General features: G+C 33.2%; 2 protein-coding genes across 2 annotated transcripts; both read left to right on the forward strand.

Moving 5' to 3' along the window:
* Nucleotides 1-10,281: 10,281 nt before the first annotated feature.
* On the forward strand, nucleotides 10,282-11,794 carry LOC110938218 (delta(12) fatty acid desaturase DES8.11). Its single transcript, XM_022180674.2, has 2 exons — nucleotides 10,282-10,362; nucleotides 10,464-11,794. The coding sequence occupies exon 2, from the start codon at nucleotides 10,484-10,486 to the stop codon at nucleotides 11,615-11,617; it is 1,134 nt and encodes a 377-aa protein (XP_022036366.1). The 5' UTR covers nucleotides 10,282-10,362; nucleotides 10,464-10,483; the 3' UTR covers nucleotides 11,618-11,794.
* Nucleotides 11,795-19,861: 8,067 nt separating this feature from the next.
* LOC110938220 (delta(12) fatty acid desaturase DES8.11-like) lies at nucleotides 19,862-21,378 on the forward strand. The gene is made up of 2 exons (XM_022180675.2): nucleotides 19,862-19,933; nucleotides 20,031-21,378. The coding sequence occupies exon 2, from the start codon at nucleotides 20,042-20,044 to the stop codon at nucleotides 21,173-21,175; it is 1,134 nt and encodes a 377-aa protein (XP_022036367.1). The 5' UTR covers nucleotides 19,862-19,933; nucleotides 20,031-20,041; the 3' UTR covers nucleotides 21,176-21,378.
* The last annotated feature ends 242 nt before the right edge of the window (nucleotides 21,379-21,620 follow it).

Genomic DNA, 21,620 nt, shown 5'->3' on the forward strand with positions numbered 1-21,620 from the left:
ATCTTAAATTTTTTTACGATATCAAATAACAAGAATAAATAATGGTACCTCCTGCGAGTGTCGGGCATCATCGTTAGACTCACAAGTTCTGGATGATATTTTCCCGGTCACCAAAAAATCAGGATCAGAAGATCCTATGCCAAACGTCTTGCAACCCTTACATTCAGGATGTAGACTCTTCCACAAATCTAAATCATTGTATTCTATGTCCCCATACAAATCTTGAAGTTGTTGCGCGTACGCGACCTAAAATTTTATCAAATGAATGTCTTCAACTCGTAAAAGTGTTGCGCGTACTCGTCAGAATAATTATAAATAAATGATAAAAGAGAGCTTACATATGAACGTCTTGCACGCTCGGTAACAAACTTTAACTGATCATAATCTTTTTCAGTTATCTCCCCATCTTTTAACATCTTTTTGCATTCCTTAGTGGCATGGGTCTGTAAGAACACTTTCAGATATCCAACTGATTTACCCTTTTCTTTATCCTACATAAAAACGAGTAATGTAACTTGTAAGTGTTAAATGTAAATGTAGTTAATTAAAATCAGAACTATGATTAGCTGACCATGTTGACACGGTGTTGATCAAATCGTATTGACCCGCCTGTATGAAGGCATAAGTCATTTTTGCGGTTTGTTCTCCCGGCTTCCGACTTTTTTTGCCATTTTTCAGTGTTCCAGTGCTGTAATAATTAAAATTAGGGGTGAGCATGGTACAATAACTCAATCTCACCTGGTGATAAACCGAACCGACTTGATACCCGCAATTTGGTAATAAACCATAACCAAGGACCAACCCTATAAGAATCAAAAGTGGCCCATAATTGTCTCTTTCATTAGTATCTTCCTATACACACACAAATATATATGAACCAGAAATAATCAAACCTACAATTAAAGGGTTCAGTTCAATTTTCTAGGGATGTAAAAAAAATAAATAAAATTTCAAATTTAAAAAAGCAGAATAGTAATTAACATTAAAATCTAACCTGAAAGGAAAGATCAAAATCTTGGTCTTTGTAAGCCAATGCAAACGTATAACTGGAAAACAAAAAAAACGTGTATATAAGTAGAAAATAGAGTTATGTGCCAATTTCGTAAACAACCACCCACTAACCTAAGATAAACAAACTAAGTAAACAACTAAAAGAAAACTACAATAAATGGTTGTTCAATTGGTTGAGAACTATAAAAACTTGCATATTTGTGAACTACCACCCAATGGGTGGATGACAAGTATTTCAAATTTTCAAGGGGACTAGTACGCACCTAATTACCCCTAATAGAGGTCTCCGGTTCAAATGTTGATCCCATCGGTTTCCTACGATAACCTTTTAAGGCCACTTGCCCAACAAAAGTTGCGATTTACATGATCCTGTTGGTTGGCAAGGTACTGTCATGGTCCCATGAGTTTTCGGTAACGGGTTTTCATGGTTACCAATTTAAAAGTATTCACTTCATTTATTGTGGTTTTGTTGTATTTTCAGAAAGAAAATGTTGATTCTAAGTATTCACTTTTCTTTGAAATGTTACAAAGATAATTTGTGAAAGCAGTTGATTCTAAGTATTGTACTTTTCTTTTGTTGTATTTTCAGTTAATACATATATTCAATCTATATCTTCAGCTTTTTTTCTAAAAAATCATTTTTCTCCATATATTTAGTCCTTTAGTTTCTTCATTATTTGTCTAAAATAATGTTCTTTTTCACTCCCATCAGATCTACAGTTGGAAAATTTGGGAAAACCATGCCAAGTCCCTGGCTCACCCTAGACCACAAGGTGAACTATTTTCTTTTAGGTTATTTCAACTGCAAATGCTCAGGTTGTCGTTTTAAGTTTTAACTTGGCAAATGGATTTTAGTAGTCCAAATTATGACCGGTGACACCCGTAATTTTTGTTAACCATAGATGTCAATAGCGTCCGTAGCGAGCGCTATAGCGCGCTACGTAGCGAAGTGGATTAATGGCTCTCTATAGGATTTAGCAACAGATGGCGAGATTTTTGTAATTTTTTTTTTTTTTGATAAAATATACATATAAGATATTTCTTAAATTTTTCTCTAGAGTATCGCTAAACATGAAATAGCGCCCGCTATTTCATCGCTATCAGTACATAGCATATAGGTAGTTTGTCGCTATCGTCTGCTATTCGCTATTGACAACCATACTTGAAACAGTTCTTGTAACGGGTCAAAATGGTTATAGATCAAAAGGGCCAGTAGTAGAAACAGGTGGGCTGGGTGGTTGACCAAAAGCACATTCTGGCCACTTATTTAAATAACAAAAGTGATAAGTAGGTGTGATGCATTTGAAAAATGCTTTGGACAGTTTTCGATTTGTTTCCCTTTAAGATTCCCTTTCTAAATCCATTTACCCATCAATACAAATAACCAAAATCAACCCATATCGGTTGGGTAACGGCCTAACGGGTCAAAATGGAGTTGGTTTAATACTGGTAGATTTTAATACTGTGGTTTCGCATTTTTTCACCTATAGTCCCCAACTTTCTTAAATTACCTGAATAGTCCCCAACTTTTCATTTTTTGTTCCCGGATAGTCCCTGGGCCTAACTTCAGTTAGTTTTCTCTGTTAAGTGACTGTGAAATGACAAAAATACCCTTCCTTTAAAAGGCCAAACCACAGGGACTATTGTCACACCCCGATTTCCACGTGTATCACCGGTGGGCCCGGTGGGGATTACCGTGACGTAGTTGGAGACATCATAGTCAAACCACACAATATAATAATGCACAGCGGAAGCATAAAGATAATTATATTCAACTATTGTTCGTAATATCAAATGTATTACAAATAGTCGAAAGGTATCCACAGGGGATCAAATAATAATATCGAAAAGTATTGTTCAACAGACTTTGACATCTAAAGCTTGCAAGACTTGAATAATGATGCCTGGAGTAGCCAGCCTATTACGTATAGCACCTGCACTTAATCTTTTTGGAAAAATACGTCAGTTTACACTGGTAAATACACTCAACTGACTCATTTTGGAAAATGATTGAAAATTTATTTGAATGCACATGGCACAAAATATCTTTTGATTAAAATACCCAGAGGCAAGATTAATCTTTTTATAACTTGGGACAATCATAGTTATGATCTTGTATACAGTTTTACATGTTCGTTGTACGTTCAGGGCCCGATGTAGAAACCGAGTCATGATTAATAGACACATCACAAGTATAGGCCCACTGAGCGTGAGATACCGTTTCCCTTATGCAACTGTCAGGTGTATGCCTACACCCCGTGCATAAGACGTGACCATTTTATAATACAATGATGTCAAGGATATCCGGGACATGGTCATTAACCCCTAAAGGCTTTTATTTCAAACAATACAGATCAAACCGGGTTACCTCAATAACTTAATCACAATCCGATTAAATATTCAATACCCGACCAAGCGGTATTATTATACCGTATCCCAAGCCCGTATAGGGAAATAAGTTAAGAGTATTTACCTGAGCTAGCTCCTGTCTTAAATAGCAAGAATAATAACTCAGCCGTATATTCTAATCAGTAGTCGCAAGTACTTTTACTGGGCTCCTAATCTGGAACGAAGGTTTTATCAACCTATTAGAATCCTAACGGGTCTTTATAATAGCCGTAGCTTAGACCGGTCAGTTTCAAAGGAATATATACGGTTTAATCGCGTGAAAGGCGAAAACCGGGAACAAGTGGTGATTTCGCCCAAACAAGTTCGAAGACTTGTTTTATGTGGGTCTTACATTCACACTCTGGATTTTGGGGTCAAAACAATATGGTTTGACCCGCATCGGCTAATTCATGTAAACTAGTTATGTACGCCGAACCGTACGCGCAAAAGGCGCATCGGGTAACCGTAAGAGTCTTACGCTTGTTTCCTAAGTTAATATGCCTTAAAGAGGTTGTGGTATCAGTAGGATACCTTCCGTAATGCCCGTAACGAGTTTTTGTCCTTTATACGCCCCGTAGGGGTTTTTCGGTCATTTTAAAGGTTTTTAAAGGGGTTTATGAGTTCTACAGGGAATCTGAGTTTCCCGACCAGTTTATAAAGTCTAAAATACTTTATTTATTATTTAAAATCAGTAGCAACTGGAATCGGGTCAAAAGACCTTATAGAACTCAAGTTACGGCCCAAAAGGGTATATTCGGTATTTACCGAACCGTAGCCATAACCGTAGGTTATGAGCAGGGTAAAAATGATTAAAAATCTTTAAAAATCCCCAAATATTATTTTAAAACAGTAGGTAAAAGTTTTGGGGACGAAATCTTGGTTTAGGTAGGCGTTATGCTAAATGCGCTATTTAATTACCAAAGTTCCGAAATTTGCGCCATTTGGCATAACTCCTATTCTGGACCTCGGATTGACATGAAATTTTTTGGGACATGCTTAGAAATCAGTAACCAAGGTCATGATCCGTTCACATGTCCGAAAACCTCGTTTAAATTTATAAAGGGCGTTACGGTCAACTTTTAGGCGATTAGCGGAAATGCGTAAAAGACTCGGACACACAATGAACCGGTCACAGAGGGTTATACCATCATGTAACCTGGTCCTAAGAGAGTCCTAAGGCATATCTATACCTCACTAAAACGGGTCAGAACTGAAGTCAATGCAAAAGTCAAACTTTTGCGACATTCGGCTCCGAACCGGTTCAATATAGCAAATGGTCGATTCAAACGAGCGCAAACAAGTTTATATACTTAATATCATGTTTTATGAGTGTCTAAACAGGTTTCATAGCATATACATTACAGATTATGCAAGATTCGCCAAAACGACATTCTGTTGACTTTTTTAGGTGCACGTTTGACTCGACATTTGACATGGTTAGAGTGGTGATCAGGGGAAACCCTTTTAGGGGTTTATTACCCACATAAATACCAACTCATAACTACTTTTGATCCGCAATAAGACTGAGCCATTACGGATTTATTTTGAAGTCAAACCGTAGTTACGACGGTTTGGTTTCTAGTAGTTATCTAAGCATAAATCAAACTACAAAGGATCTAGACGACTTACAGAAGTTGGGTCTTGCTTAGAGTATACAGAGAAATGCTTGAGAGCCTTTAGAATGACCAGAGGAGTGTGTTTTGAGTTGTGTGTTGGTTATGAACCAAACATGCCCTTTTATAGTAAGGTTTCACAACAAATTTTGACACACAAGTCCCCCAACTAACCCCAACCTTCCAACATGTGTCCCTAGTGTTTAGGAGTTGTTTAGGGGTCACTTTGAAGGTTTAAATGCAGGTCATGGCTTTTAGAAGGCTGAACAGCCAAGTTAAGCATGTTTCTGCATCTGGGCGCCTGACGCGGCCCGCATGGGGGAACCATGCACCTTGTACGCGGGTCGCCTGGTTTTTAAAATCATGCGCGTATCTTAGGGGGCTCGCGGCCCGCCTTCACTTACCCCAAATCTCAACGCGGGTCGCGAGAGGGTGGTTTTTCAAGGCTTTTAAATCTTTTGAAATGATTACGAGATTCTGGTAATTAATAACGAAATCTTTCGTAATCATTAACCTGACCTTTCGGGTTTTGAAGGGGTAACTTGAATATTTTATAATCATGACTAAATCTTGGTAATAATGATAAAATCTTTAGTAATAAATAATGAAATCTTTAGTAATCATCAACTTGACCTTTCGGGTTTTGAAGGGGTAACTTGAATCTTTTATAATCATGATCAGAATCTTTGTAATTAATAACCTGACCTTTCGGAACCGAAGGGGCAACTTTGCGATTTGGCCCTTGGTTATTTACAACTAAGGGCCTCGTGTTATTTTTATGTATTATTCAGTCCCTTGGTTATTTTCAATATTATTAGAAAGGTTTTAACTTTTATTATTGACGCTTTTTACCCCTCGCATACGGATTTGATCATAACTTTCTCGTTTTAAAACGGAACTTCGCGAAATTTATATATTATATTCTAGTGAGCGTATTTTACTGTTACGAAGCCTCGGGTTCGTTAAATGGTCACTCAGAGGTATAATTAAACATGTTGACACGTTTAACCCCTATAGCTTGTAATCTCTCACTTTCTTTCGCGTTTCGTTTCCGTACGATCCATGATTTATCCGTTTGAAGGTACGAGCATCATTTAGGGATACTATAAAGTATATTACCCTTGATTGACATTTATAATCCTCGAATTTACATATATTCAAGGTTTGTCAATTTTAGTCCTTCAATGCCACGTGTAAACTTAGGACACGTGTCGGCACATTATTGGACGCAAAAATTTCGAGGTGTTACAACTATCCGGGCATCTTCTTCATTTTTAGAGAAAAACCCCACCACCACATTTCATCTTCAACCTCCACCCACCATCACCCTCCTCCACCCTCCACCATCACCTTCTTCTCTAATGACATCATGATGGTTGACGACGTCGCCGGTAGGATTCTAACGACGACCGATGACTGTTTAAAGGAAACGGTATTTTTGTCATTTCACACCCACTTAACAGAGAAAATAAACTGAAGTTAGACTCAGGGACTATCCGGGAACAAAAAATAAAAAGTTGCGGACTATTCAGGTAATTTTAGAAAGTTGGGGACTATAGGTGAAAAAATGCGAAACCACAATGACTATCCGGGCATTTTTCTCTATAGTACAGTATAGGATAGGATAGGATGGTATGGTATGGTATGGTATGGTATGGTATGGTATGGTATGGTATGGTATGGGATGGGGTGGGGTGGGGTGGGGTGGGGTGGGGTGGGGGTGGGGTGGGGATGGGGATGGGGATGGGGATGGGGATGGGGAGAGGGAGAGGGAGAGGGAGAGGGGAGGGGAGGGGAGGGGAGGGGAGGATCGGAGAGGAGAGGATAGGATAGGATAGGATAGGATAGGATTCTATGGTATCGTACAATATAGTATAGTATCGTATACTATAGTATAGTATGGTATCGTATATCATATAGTATGACATGGTATATCAATATTTTATTTTTTAAAATTATTTTTTTTAGGAAGTAACTAGTGTTAGTTTGCTACAAATTTAAGACAAATTTAACATTTTTATTTTGTTAACATTTATAAATAACAAATAAATAACGGTTTTTGTAGGAAATCTGTAACAAGTGGGATTAATTTGCTACAATTTTTTGACAAATATAACATTTTAACTTTTAAAATTATTTGTTTTTCTAAAACTGATAAATAACAAATAAAGTAACATTTTTTTGTAGGAAATCTGTGGTAAATGGTGTTAGTTTGCTACAAATTTACGACAAATTTAACATTTTTATTTTTAAAATTATTTATTTTGTTAATTTTTATAAATAACAAATAAATAACGGTTTTTGTAGGAAATCTATAGCAACTGGGATTAGTTTGCTACAAATTTTTTACAAATCTAACACTTTATTTTTTAAAATTATTTATTTTTCTAAAACTGACAATAACAAATAAAGTAACTTTTTTTGTAGGAAATCTGTGGTAAATGTTGTTAGTTTGCTACAAATTTACGACAAATTTAACATTTTTATTTTTGAAATTATTTATTTTTTTAACATTTATAAATAACAAATGACTAATGGTTTTTGTTGGAAATCTGTAGCAAGTGGGATTAGTTTGCTACAAATTTTTGACAAATCTAACACTTTATTTTTTAAAATTAATTATTTTTCTAAAATTGATAAATCTTTTTTGTAGGAAATCTGTGGTAAATGGGGTTAGTTTGCTACAAATTTACGACAAATTTAACATTTTTATTTTTAAAATTATTTATTTTTTAACATTTATAAATAACAAATAAATAATGGTTTTTGTAGGAAATCTGTAGCAAGTGGGATTAGTTTGCTACAAATTTTTGACAAATCTAACACTTTATTTTTTAAGATTATTTATTTTTCTAAAATTGATAAATAACAAATAAAATAACTTTTTTTTGTAGAAAATCTGTAGTAAATGGTGTTAGTTTGCTACACATTTTCGACAAATTTGACATTTTATTTTAAAATTATTTATTTTTCTAAAAATGAATAATTACAAATGAATTAAGTTTTTTTTGTAGGAAATCCGTAGCAACTAATTTCAATTTGCTACAGATTTTTGACTAATTTAAATTTTTTTTCTTTAAAATTATTTTCTTTTCAAAAATTAACAAATGAAAAATAGATTAACCTTTTTTGTCGAAAATATGTAGCAAACGGTATCAATTTGTTACAACTTTCCGACAAATTTAGAAATTTTATTTTTAAATTATTTATTTTTGTTGTGGTTTCAAATTGTATAAACTTTTAGTTTAGTTTGTCTGAATTTTGTCGAAAAGCTAATAAATGTTGTGACGAAATTGCTACAAATGGTTTTTGTGTGGAAATTTTGTTTGAAAATTGTAGAAAAGTTTTGGGTTTTATTAGGTTTTCTTTTTTGTTAGAAAACCGTACAAAATTTGTAACAAAATTTGAGTTGTGGGAAATTTGTGGGAAACTTTCGTAGGAAAATATATAGTTTTCTAGTAGTGTACATTAACCCATCCTACTGAAACCCATGATAATCAACCTTACAGGGTATGATTATTAATGAATAGATGGTGGTTTTAATGTAAGATTAGTAACGAATGGTTTGGCAATAAGTAAATAAGACGTATACCGAACGGTGTAAGGTCCTCGACTTGCTCTGGTGAGTTTCTTCGATCTCCGGGAGAAAAAGGATTGTAGGATGAGATTCGAATGTTGACGTCGATGACTCGGGTTGGCTTCGGTGACGTATTCGAGGTCCGACGAGGATGTAGATGAATCGAGGAAGGTTGTTTATGATTGGGGGGACTCAAAATTTAACCTGAATGTCGATGAATCCAGGAACATTTTAATCTAAATGTAGTATTTATCTATATCCAATTAATGATTTAATGATAGTGTTTAATGTTAATCAATTAATGATTTAATGATGAGGAGGGCAAAAATTTTCAACGTAAGGATTTAGCTGAATGTAGTAATGTAGCATTTATAGTATTTAATCTGAATCAATCAATGATTTAATGATGAGGAGCTCAAAAATTTTTAACGGAAGTATCCAATTGCATGATTTAATCTATATCCAATTAATGATTTAATGATAGTTCTAAATGGATGGCTGATGATAGTTCTACATGGATGGCTGGTGACTTTAAAGACGAATTTACCCTTCTAAAACAATTAATATATGCATTATGTGTTGTATAACAAGCATTTAAACTTATACCTCTTAATTTTTAAGAAGCCCTTTGAGGAAATGTTTTATAATATAGTATAGATAAACAAACTTAAATGAAAATAAATGAACGAACATCACGTGTGTTCATATTCGTTCGTGAACAGGAGAATCAATCAGCTAGCTGAAAGAAGAGAGAGCCCCCTTCCCGTTGTTGTCCCTAACTAAATATGTTTGTTCTTTTATAGAATAAAGAACATAAACGAACTTCCCATCGAAGAAGCTCATTTGCAAGCCTAATTGCGTATATCATGGGAAAATTTAAACATTAAAAGAGAAGTAATTAAAATCGGTAATTTATACGTAATTCATTATATAGATTTGTATTCCTGTTGTAATTGTAAATTTGTAATTTCAAAGTATTAGTATACAAAAGATCATTCTGGTTAAATCAGTCGTTTTTATATGTATTGCGTTTCGGTTCTCATCAATGACAAAATTTTCATACTAGTGTCGTGTTTGGGTTTGTATAAAATTTTAAAGTACATTTCAGTTTGACACATTAACCCATGAACACGACCCGTTTAACACCCCATATTTAACTAATCTAGATAGTGCAACGTATAAACTCTACAAATTAACTTTTATAAATATTATTTAGAACCATGTGTAAGGAGTGCAATGTATGGATTATTTTTCTAGTTTTATCAAAATACTTCTTAGAGTATAATGGTCACTTCTATATAGAAGACTAAACGTTCAAGTATGTATATAAGAACTATTTAAGGTATTATAAGTCTCTTTAGTAATATTCAAAATAGTCTCTTAGTATAGTTATCCAATATATAATTAAACTTCTATGAGTTTTTAGTTTATTTTAGAAGTAAAAATAGTTCATAAACATTGATTAATTATTCAACTTAATTATTCATAAAATATCTTTGGTGTATTCTAAAAAATATCTTTGGTGTATTCTAAACATTGATCAACTTAATTTAACTGATTAAGCACCCAATAAGAAAAATACCTTTGGTGTATTCTAAACATTGATTAATTATTCACAAACGTGGTAGTTGGAGATTAAAATAGTGACCAATTGCATAGCTAGTGGACCAAACTTTTTGGCAACCCATGGTTATAAAAGTGAAGCAGGAAGAACCCCAAAGACACTCACCAGCAGAACACAAGAGAACTCAAACATCATATCTCATCTCTGAGGTCTCACTTTCTTTCTTGAGCTTAAACTTCCAGTATTTCAGTCTCTTTCATTTGATATATATACATATATTTTATTTTGCTTTTGTTATATATGTATGCAGGTTATCAAACATCCACCAACATGGGTGCAGGTGGCCGGATGTCAGACCCATCTGAGGGCAAAAACATCCTCGAACGTGTCCCCATTGATCCACCATTCACTCTAAGTGATCTAAAGAAAGCAATCCCTGCTCACTGCTTCGAACGATCTGTCATCCGTTCATCTTACTATGTTGTTCATGACCTCATTGTGGCCTATGTCTTTTACTTCCTTGCCAACACATATATCCCTCTTCTACCTACCCCGTGGGCTTACTTAGCATGGCCGGTTTACTGGTTTTGTCAAGCTAGCATCCTCACTGGGCTATGGGTCATCGGTCACGAATGTGGTCACCACGCCTATAGTGACTACCAATTGATTGATGACATTGTTGGGTTCGTCCTCCATTCAGCTCTCTATACCCCTTATTTCTCTTGGAAATACAGCCATCGGAACCACCACGCCAACACGAATTCGCTTGATAACGATGAAGTTTACATTCCTAAACGCAAGGCCAAAGTTGCAGTTTACTCAAAGCTTCTTAACAATCCCCCTGGTCGAGTGTTCACTTTGGTTTTCAGGTTAACTCTAGGGTTTCCTTTGTACCTCTTGACTAACATTTCTGGCAAGAAATACGGGAGGTTCGCCAACCACTTTGATCCACTAAGTCCGATTTTCACTGAGCGTGAAAGGATTCAGGTTGTTATATCTGATATTGGTATTCTCGCGGTTTTGTATGCAACTAAACTACTTGTAGAAGCGAAGGGGGCAGCTTGGGTGACATGCATGTATTTAATTCCGGTGCTAGGTGTACACATGTTTTTCGTGTTGATCACGTATTTGCACCACACCCATCTCTCTTTACCTCATTATGATTCAACCGAATGGAACTGGATCAGAGGGGCATTATCGACAATTGATAGGGATTTTGGATTCCTGAATAGGGTTTTCCATGATGTCACCCACACTCACGTCTTGCATCATCTGATCTCCTACATTCCACATTATCATGCAAAGGAGGCAAGAGACGCAATCAAGCCAGTCTTGGGTGAGTTTTATAAGATCGATAGGACCCCTATTTTCAAGGCGATGTGGAGAGAGGCCAAGGAATGCATCTACATCGAACCGGATGAAGATAGCGAACACAAAGGCACATATTGGTACCATAAAATGTAATCAGTGTACATGAACAATGCAAGTGTACGCTTAAGTATTTGTATTCCCTATATAATAAGGGTTATGCATGGCTCAACCGTGCATGTTGATTATGTAGTGCCATTTGTGTGCAATTTCTTGTGATCTTCTGTGAGTGTACTTATCATTTCTAATTTTATGTACTCCATAAATATACAAGTGGCGCCATATTAGCGATCTCTATTTTCTATCAAATCATTTTTAACACAAAAGGAAAGATGATCTTATGTAAACCCTAAACTTTAATTCTTAAATTTTATGTTGTATCTAATACTAAATCATTACGACGGTAAAAAACAAACTCAAATCGTTTAAATGGTTTTATATCTTTCTAACGCGGAAGGAAAGATAACCTAATCTAATTGTTATCTTTGACGTTAAATTATTACGGCTATAAAAAGAACAAACTGATTAAATTGCTTAGTTTGTTTTATCTATTCTTCCTACTTTCAAAAAAGTTTACTTCATACATTCAAATATGTAGGTCATGAAAATAAAAATTATCAAACTAATTTAATCTTTTATTTTTTATTTTTAAACATTTATCTAGAAATGTGTAGGTAATAAGACTTACACATATATATTTTTAAAATAAGCAAATTTGTTTATTTTTTTTAAACTTAAGTAGAGATTAAAAAACAATATTGTCTATTAACTACTTTTTATATTTTAAAATCAAGAGGTATAAATAACTAAGGTTGAAGGGATTATCAGTTGGACTTAGAGCATACACAACAACTCCACCAGATCTTCTTCTATTTTTAAAAATTTAAAGTAAATTTCTAATAATCGTCCATTTTCACTCCATGTTAGAATCACAAAATCTACACCTTATTTTTATAATTTGAAATATTGCTACATTAGTTTTTTTATATATTAAAGGCTACTATTCATCTTCTATCAAATTACTGTGAGTGTCTAAAAGTGAGAAATATAATAAAATAAGTGTTTGTGAGTAAGATAAAGATAAAAATGGTGGATGAGATGCTAGAAGTTTTTTAGGATGAGGGATAAATTTTTAAAAATGTGATTTTTGTGAGTAAGATAAAGATAAAAATGGTGGATGAGATGTTAGAAGTTTTTTAGGATGAGAGATAAATTTTGAAAAATGTGATTTTTGTGAGTAAGATAAAGATAAAAACGGTGGATGAGATGTTAGAAGTATTCTAGAATAAGAGATAAATTTAGAAAAATGTGATTTTTAGTTAAATTATAGGGTAGAATATGTTGGAGTTGTGAATGCTCTTAATTAGATAAATTTTGGAGTTCAGACAAGTAAAAAGAGGAAATACTTTTCTCTACCGCTAATTTTGTTGCTACTCAATGAGCAAATGTTTGGATACTGGCATCAAATTTTGTTGATTGACTTAATGGCAGTGTCATGTTAGTGTGGGTGAAATTTACGACAATATATATGTCGCCAACTTTATAAATTATATACATATTGAATATACTACGAAAATGACCGAGTGCGACTGTCAAAATAGTCACAAAACCATCGCAAATGCCTTTCTGTGACTGTTTTCCAATCATATTTGGCGGTCACCTTCGTAATCATTTTTGCGACCATTTATTGCAACCAAAATATTCTTGTGACTGATTTTGCAACCAAAGTTAAATTTAGCTACCAACTGTGTGATTGAATCGTTTTTGCAACCTATTTTGTGATTAAACTATTAGCAGCTGAACTTTTTGCAATGGACTTTGCAACCGAAGTGTTACTGACTACAATTGCGATCGTATCTTGTGACCAGATTTGCGATTGTTAGTAACTACTGCGATCAACTCTATTAATAGCTTTAGCAACCAAGGTTTTTGCCACCGCATTTTGATCGTATTATTTTTGGTGGAATCAAATAGAAAAATAAACGTATGATTTTCTACTACTTATAAATTCTAATACTAAAATCAAATGATGCCATAACATCACATGATTGTATTGGTGTAAATCACTCAAACATTCAAAACTTAATATGATGAATAAAACCAATAAATTCTATAAATTTTATACATATATTATACATATTCTACACAGACTACACCAAAAAATTCAACAGAGTAACCATATTATTGCTTTAACTTGTAATGAGAAGTTTACCAAGTAGAAAGAAAAACATGAACCAAAATCATGATTCAAACCTCTTTAATAAGCTCCTACATGGTCGCGTGAATTTCGTTTCATGAAGAACATTATTAGCTTTCAACGATACTTGTGGTTGAGAATATAGAAAGAGCATTATACCACGTATTATATTGTTTGCAATAGTGGCATTATATCCTAATATGCAAAGAAAAACTTTTGTATGGCCATTCTAGTCGTCGCATAGTATCTAAACCTGAAAATTGAATAGTTTACTTAGAGAAGCAGATTTGGGAGAATGGACTAAATTAATAAAAACTTTACTACTAGAGATAGGTTAGATACATAAGACTAATTCAATAGACCCATACTATTCATCTTCTATCAAATTATCATCGTGAGTGTATAAAAATAAGGAATATAATAAAATAAGTGTTTGTGAGTAAGATAAAAGATAAAAATGTTGGATGAGATATAGAAGTTTTTTACGTTGAGAGATAAATTTTGATAAATGTGATTTTTTGTAAGTAAGATAAAGATAAAAATGGTGATGTGATTTTTAGTTAAATTATAGGGTAGAATATGGTGGAGTTGTGAATGCTCTTAATTAGACAAATTTTAGAGTTCAGAGAAGTAAAAAGAGGAAATACTTGTGTCTACCGCTAATTTTGTTGCTACTCAATTCAAAGAAGTAAAAATAGAAAATACTTTTGTCTACTACTAATTTTGTTGCTACTCAATGAGCAAATGTTTGAATACTGACATCAAATTTTGTTGATTGACTTAATGGCAGCGTACTGTTAGTGTGGGTGAAATTTACGACAATATATATGTCGCCAACTTTATAAATTATATACAAATTGAATATACTACGAAAATGACCGAGTGTGACTGTCAAAATAGTCACAAAACCATCGCAAATGCCTTTCTGCGACTGTTTTGCAATCAAATTTGCTGATGATAATTTGAGAGATAGTTATATTTGTTTTATTGAAAAAGACTTGGTTAGGAATGTCTCTCTAGATGGTGTAAGTCCGCAGAGAGCAACTTTAGAGATATTGTATTTTCATTATGCATTTGTAATGAAATTTTATGTACAGTTGTTATGTATATGAGTTTTATTTTGTCTTTTTATATATGACCTTCCTGAACCACACCTAAACATTTAATATATAATCATAGTTATCGACCCCAAAAATTTCAACCCCCTTAAAAGGGTTCATGGGTCCGTCACCAACTCTATCAATCCCGACCATGAGGAAGTGTGGGACATGCCACCTGGTTAGTTAATTGAGTTACTTCCGGTTTATTTCATACATTATCTTGATCAGCAGTGGGTCATAGGTTAAGAATAGTGGGTTAGTAGTTAGTAGGTGTGTTGATGCACTTTTGTGTGGATGTGGCTCGGTTCGGTTCGATTCAGTTCAAGGTTAACATATATGACATCCTCCTGTCATATAATGCTAATTTGCTTAGTGGATGAAAGACAATGCATCGAAATAAACATACAAACATGGAGATTCAAGAAGCATTGTCATCGAAATAGAAAATGGATCTTGATATCGAAATAGAGTATTATTTGTTGGATCGAAATTAATAAGAAATCGAAATAGACTTGTACACATTAGTCTATTTCGATTACAAGTATACCATACTCTATTCGATACATTATGTTCATGTGTGTTTCAATGTGAAGCTTATGTCAAGTCCTATTTCGATAAGAACTTAAGTTATTTCGATAGTTTTCAAGTCTATTTCGCTGTAGTGTATTTTTTTCAAGCCATGTTTCGTTGTATTTTAGTGTTTACTTGTATTTCGATGTATTCTCTACTGGTCGGGACTATATATACCAGCAGAGTGACTCTGTTTCATCAAGAGAGAACACTTTCAGAGAGTTGTAAGCGTTTATGTAATGTTACTCTGCTGAAATAAACATTGAGCTTTAACAATGACATCCATCTTGTGTTTGTTTGTGTTCTTTGATTTGATTTGCACATAAACAAGGATTCCGCACTTGTTTGTGTGTTCACCAACAAGGAATAGGTTCTTTAGATCCTCCTTTAGGGACCTACAAGGCAGTTATTTTTCTTTAGCATGTAAATAGACACACACACACACACACAAACACACACACACACACATATATATATATGATATCAAAGAATACAAATTACTCTTCCAAAATCCCCAAAAACTTCTTTTTCTTTGTGTCCTGAATTTATCTCCTAAATATCTAACTGAACTAAATTCCTATCATTCAGTTCCTCCTACGTGGATAGGAGAAAACAACACTGAGAAGGGTTCTCTCGAATGGGATGCTGGTACGTGGCGAAGCTGAAATATTTCTGTTGCTAAGATTCGAAGCTTTCCTCTTCATCCTTCCAACTCTTCTTTGTGAATATTGTAGCTCCAATGAAGCCGGTGGTTCCAAATCATTGGCAATCAGAGAATTGTGCTTTTCTTCCATTTTTAGGCTTGTTTGAACTCACTATGAAGACTCAACACGGGTAGTCTTAGAAGATCTACACGCCAACGTAGATTATGGAATTGTTATTTCTCACGTAGACGAGTTTGTACCAAATCTACAAACACGTTAAACAAAAATGTGTTGAGTTCTCGTTTACCCGTTTACACGTTTATTTTTTGTTTTACTTTGAAATGTGTTTTCATGTCTTATGCGGTGGTAAATACACAAATTTTCCGAGGAGAACAATATATGAATCGGTAAAAATGACTTAGGTAAAAAATATGAGGGGACAAAATAGTAAATGACAAATAAGAGTAAATTATTGTTTTGGCCCCTATGGTTTAACCAGTTTAACCATTTCAGCCCAAAAAGAAATCTTTTAACATATTAGACCCCGAGGTTGCATTTTATAATGGTTTTGGCCCCTGACACTAACTTGGTTACTTTTTTGCAGTTAAGTGTAAGGGTAATTAGGTCAATATATATCTTAGGGGTTGTTTTTATAATTACAAAGCTCTTTTAATATTTAAGAGATTATTAATGGAATTACTCAAGTTTTTTTTATTATTTCGTTATTTTCACGATTATTATTTAACAAAATACGTTCTAAATATACAAATAAATATGTATTTTTATTAACGGTTTATTTTTATAAAAGTCGTTTTAAAAAATAATTTGTTATTTTACATTTTGTTTAAACCAACTATCGTTTTTAAAATTGTTCCTTTTTAAAGCATTTGTTTTTTAAAATCGTTTTTAAGTCGTTTGTATTTTGAAGTTTTTTAAACACTTCATTTTATACCATTTATAAATCATTTATTTTTTAAACACTTATAAACTACTCACTTTTTAGGTCGTTCATTATTTAAATTTTACAAAACGACGTGTATAAAAAATAAAAGAAATATTTGAAAAAAAAAAACATTCTAATAAAAAGTTTGCAAAAGATTGTTCATTTTTCAAACATTTTTAGAATGGTTTATTTCTTTTCCAAATCTCCCATTTCTTTGGATCGTTTGTTTATTCAAAATTTTCGTTATTTTTTTCACCTTTCGTTTATTAAATTTGTGCATTTTCTAGTTGCTTACACTTGTTTACTTATTTTTTTAAGGTTCTGTTTTTTTATAAATATCATTTTTTTTAATTTTCGTATTTCAAACCGCTCGTTCATTTAAAATCGATCGTTTTTAAATTCCCTCGTTTTTGGAAATCGTTCATTTTCTTCTGAAGTTATTTTTCCTAACAACTATAAGTAAACTGAATACAAAGTTTCAAAATGAACGATATTAAACACGTTTCTAAATGAAACAGTTTTAAAAATCAATGACTAAAAAAACAAATTGTTTAAAAAGGTTAAAAAATGATTTTAAAAAGAATGGTATAAAATAAATCGTTTAAGAAAAACATTAAAAGACAAACAACTACAAAAAGAACGATTTTAATAAACAAACGGTTAAAAATGAATAATTTAAAAAACGACAGACGGTTTTAAAAAAGGGTTTAAAAACAAATGATATAAAAAACGACGTTTAAAAAAAAACAAACGCCTAATGAAATACATATTTATATGTATCTATAAAACATATTTGTTAAATAATAACCGTGAAAATAATAAAATAATAAAAAATAACTTGAGTAATTGCATTAATAATTTCTTAAGTATTAAAGAACTTTGTAGTTATCAAAAACAACCCTTAAGTTATATAATGACTTAATTAAACTTACATTTAACTGTAAAAAAGTAACAAAGTTAGTGTTAGGGGTCAAAACCATTATAAAATGCAATCTGGGTGTCTGATATGTTAAAAGATTTATAAAACCACATGTGCCAAAACAGTAATTTACTCATTAAATAATAACAAAAGTTAACAATAAAACAAAATTTGGGTAGATAGAGATATTAAGTATTAAAAACGTCAATTATTCAAAACACATGATTTATTGCACGTGGCCCCATTGAATGTATTAAACAATTCACAAATTCACTACCTAAAACTTCAAACAAATATAAACCTTCAGCACTTATTTGACTTCTTCACTCCAGTACCTAACAATTGGGTATATAGGCTTATAAATTAATCAAACAAGCATTCATTCATTCATTTAAAATTAATCAAACATGAATAGAAACACGTACCCATAATCAAACAATTTATTTTGTTTATGTTCGTTTATTAAAAAATTATGCATGTTCATCTTTGTTTGTGTTTATTCATTTAAAAACTAAATGAACAGATTATGAATGTAAATGAACATAAAAAAATAAGCTTAAATGAACATAGTTGAACAAACATAAAAAAACACAAATGACCATATATAAATTAGCCTTTTTTATATAAATTATTGATTACTTACTATAAGTTCTATTATTAAACCCATTTATATTAATAAAAAGCCCAATTATCAATTGTTTATATTCATATAAGTAGTTAGAAAGCCCATTTAATGTTTATAAATATAACTCCTAAACAAATGACCATATATAAATTAGCCTTTTTTATATAAATTATTGATTACTTACTATAAGTTCTATTATTAAACCCATTTGTATTAATAAAAAGCCCAATTATCAATTGTTTATATTCATATAAGTAGTTAGAAAGCCCATTTAATGTTTATAAATATAACTCCTAATGTATTTATTAAAGTATAATCAAACTTAAACGAACATAAATGGAAATTAATGAACGAACATAAACGGATGTTTACGAACATAAATGAACGAACATCACGTGTGTTCATATTCGTTCGTGAACAGGAGAAACAATCAGCTGAAAGAAGAGAGAGCCCCCTTCCCGTTGTTGTCTCTAACTAAATATGTTCGTTCTTTTATTGATTAAGTGAACATAAACGAACTTCCCAACGAATAAGCTCATAAACGTTTGGCTCATTTACAAGCCTAATTGCGTATATCATGGCAAAATTTAAACATTAAACGAGAAGTAATTAAAATCGGTAATTTATACGTAATTCATTATATAGATTTGTATTTCTGTTGTAAGTGTAAATTTGCAATTTCAAAGTATTAGTATACAAAAATTATTCTGGTTAAATCAGTCGTTTTTATATGTGTTGCGTTTCGGTTCTCATCTATGACAAAATTTTCAGACTAGTGTCGTGTTTGGGTTCGTGTAAAATTTTAAAGTATGTTTCAGTTTTACCCATTAACCCATGAACACGACCCGTTTAACACCCCACATTTAACTAATCTAGATAGTGCAATGTATAAACTCTACAAATTAACTTTTATAAATATTATTTAGAATCATGTGTAAAGAGTGCAATGTATGGATTATATTTCTAGTTTTATCAAAATACTTCTTAGGGTATAGTAACTCGTAAGAGTATAACGATCACTTCTATATAGAAGACTAAACGTTCAAGTATGAATATAAGAACTATTATTTTAAGTCTCTTTAGTTTTATTCAAAATAGTCTCTTAGTATAGTTATCCAATATATAACTCAACTTTATGAGTTTTAAGTTTATTTTAGAAGTAAAAATAGTTTATATTATTATCAACTTAATTTAACTGATTAAGTACCCAATAATAGAAAATTCTTTGGTGTATTCTAAACATTGATTAATTATTCACAAACGTGGTAGTTGGAGATTAAAATAGTGACCAATTGCATAGCTAGTGAACCAAACTTTTTGGCAACCCATGGTTATAAAAGTGAAGGAGGAAGAACCCCAAAGACACTCACCAGCAGAACAGAAGAGAACTCAAACATCGTATCTCTTCTCTGAGGTCTCACTTTCTTTCTTGAGCTTAAACTTCCAGTATCTTTCATTTGATCTATATATATACATATATTTTATTTTGCTTTTGTTATATATGTATGCAGGTTATCAAAACATGGGTGCAGGTGGCCGGATGTCAGACCCATCTGAGGGCAAAAACATCCTCGAACGTGTCCCCATTGATCCACCATTCACTCTAAGTGATCTAAAGAAAGCAATCCCTGCTCACTGCTTCGAACGATCTGTCATCCGTTCATCTTACTATGTTGTTCATGACCTCATTGTGGCCTATGTCTTTTACTTCCTTGCCAACACATACATCCCTCTTCTTCCTACCCCGTGGGCTTACTTAGCATGGCCGGTTTACTGGTTTTGTCAAGCTAGCATCCTCACTGGGCTATGGGTCATCGGTCACGAATGTGGTCACCACGCCTATAGTGACTACCAATTGATTGATGACATTGTTGGCTTCGTCCTCCATTCAGCTCTCTATACCCCTTATTTCTCTTGGAAATACAGCCATCGGAACCACCACGCCAACACGAATTCGCTTGACAACGATGAAGTTTACATTCCTAAACGCAAGGCCAAAGTTGCAGTTTACTCAAAGCTTCTTAACAATCCCCCTGGTCGAGTGTTCACTTTGGTTTTCAGGTTAACTCTAGGGTTTCCTTTGTACCTATTGACTAACATTTCTGGCAAGAAATACGGGAGGTTCGCCAACCACTTTGATCCACTAAGTCCGATTTTCACTGAGCGTGAAAGGATTCAGGTTGTTATATCTGATATTGGTATTCTCGCGGTTTTGTATGCAACTAAGCTACTTGTAGAAGCGAAGGGGGCGGCTTGGGTGACATGCATGTATTTAATTCCGGTGCTAGGTGTACACATGTTTTTCGTGTTGATCACGTATTTGCACCACACCCATCTATCTTTACCTCATTATGATTCATCCGAATGGAACTGGATTAGAGGGGCATTATCGACAATTGATAGGGATTTCGGGTTCCTGAATAGGGTTTTCCATGATGTCACCCACACTCACGTGTTGCATCATTTGATCTCCTATATTCCACATTATCATGCAAAGGAGGCAAGAGACGCAATCAAGCCAGTCTTGGGCGAGTTTTATAAGATCGATAGGACCCCTATTTTCAAGGCGATGTGGAGAGAGGCCAAGGAATGCATCTACATCGAACCAGATGAAGATAGCGAACACAAAGGCACATATTGGTACCATAAAATGTAATCAGTGTACATGAACAATGCAAGTGTACGCTTAAGTCTTTGTATTCCCTATATAATAAGGGTTTGGCATGGCTCAACCGTGCATGCCATTTGCGTGAAATTTCTTACTTGTGATCTTCTATGAGTGTACCTATCATTTCTCATTTTATGTACTACATAAATATACAAGTGGCGCCATATTAGTGATCTCTATTTTCTATTAAATCTTTTTTTATAACACAAATGGAAAGAAGATCTTATGTAAGTGTGATATTCAGATTCTATGACGCGTTACAACTTATTGGTGAAATCCTAAGTCCTTGGTTTGTTGACGACTTCTGATGATGAAATCATCTACGTTTGAGGCTGTGATGAATGTGTAAGTGTGATATTCAGATCAGATTCTATGATGCGTTACAACTTATTGCTAACTGTTACAACACATTTTAACCAAAAGAGAAAAACAA

Source organism: Helianthus annuus, chromosome 4, assembly GCF_002127325.2.
Source record: "Helianthus annuus cultivar XRQ/B chromosome 4, HanXRQr2.0-SUNRISE, whole genome shotgun sequence".
Classification (NCBI taxonomy): Eukaryota; Viridiplantae; Streptophyta; class Magnoliopsida; order Asterales; family Asteraceae; genus Helianthus; species Helianthus annuus.

Coding starts and splice junctions, on each gene's coding strand:
- LOC110938218 (XM_022180674.2), top strand. CDS start 10,484: ATGGGTGCAGGTGGCCGGATGTCAGACCCATCTGAGGGCAAAAACATC.
- LOC110938220 (XM_022180675.2), top strand. CDS start 20,042: ATGGGTGCAGGTGGCCGGATGTCAGACCCATCTGAGGGCAAAAACATC.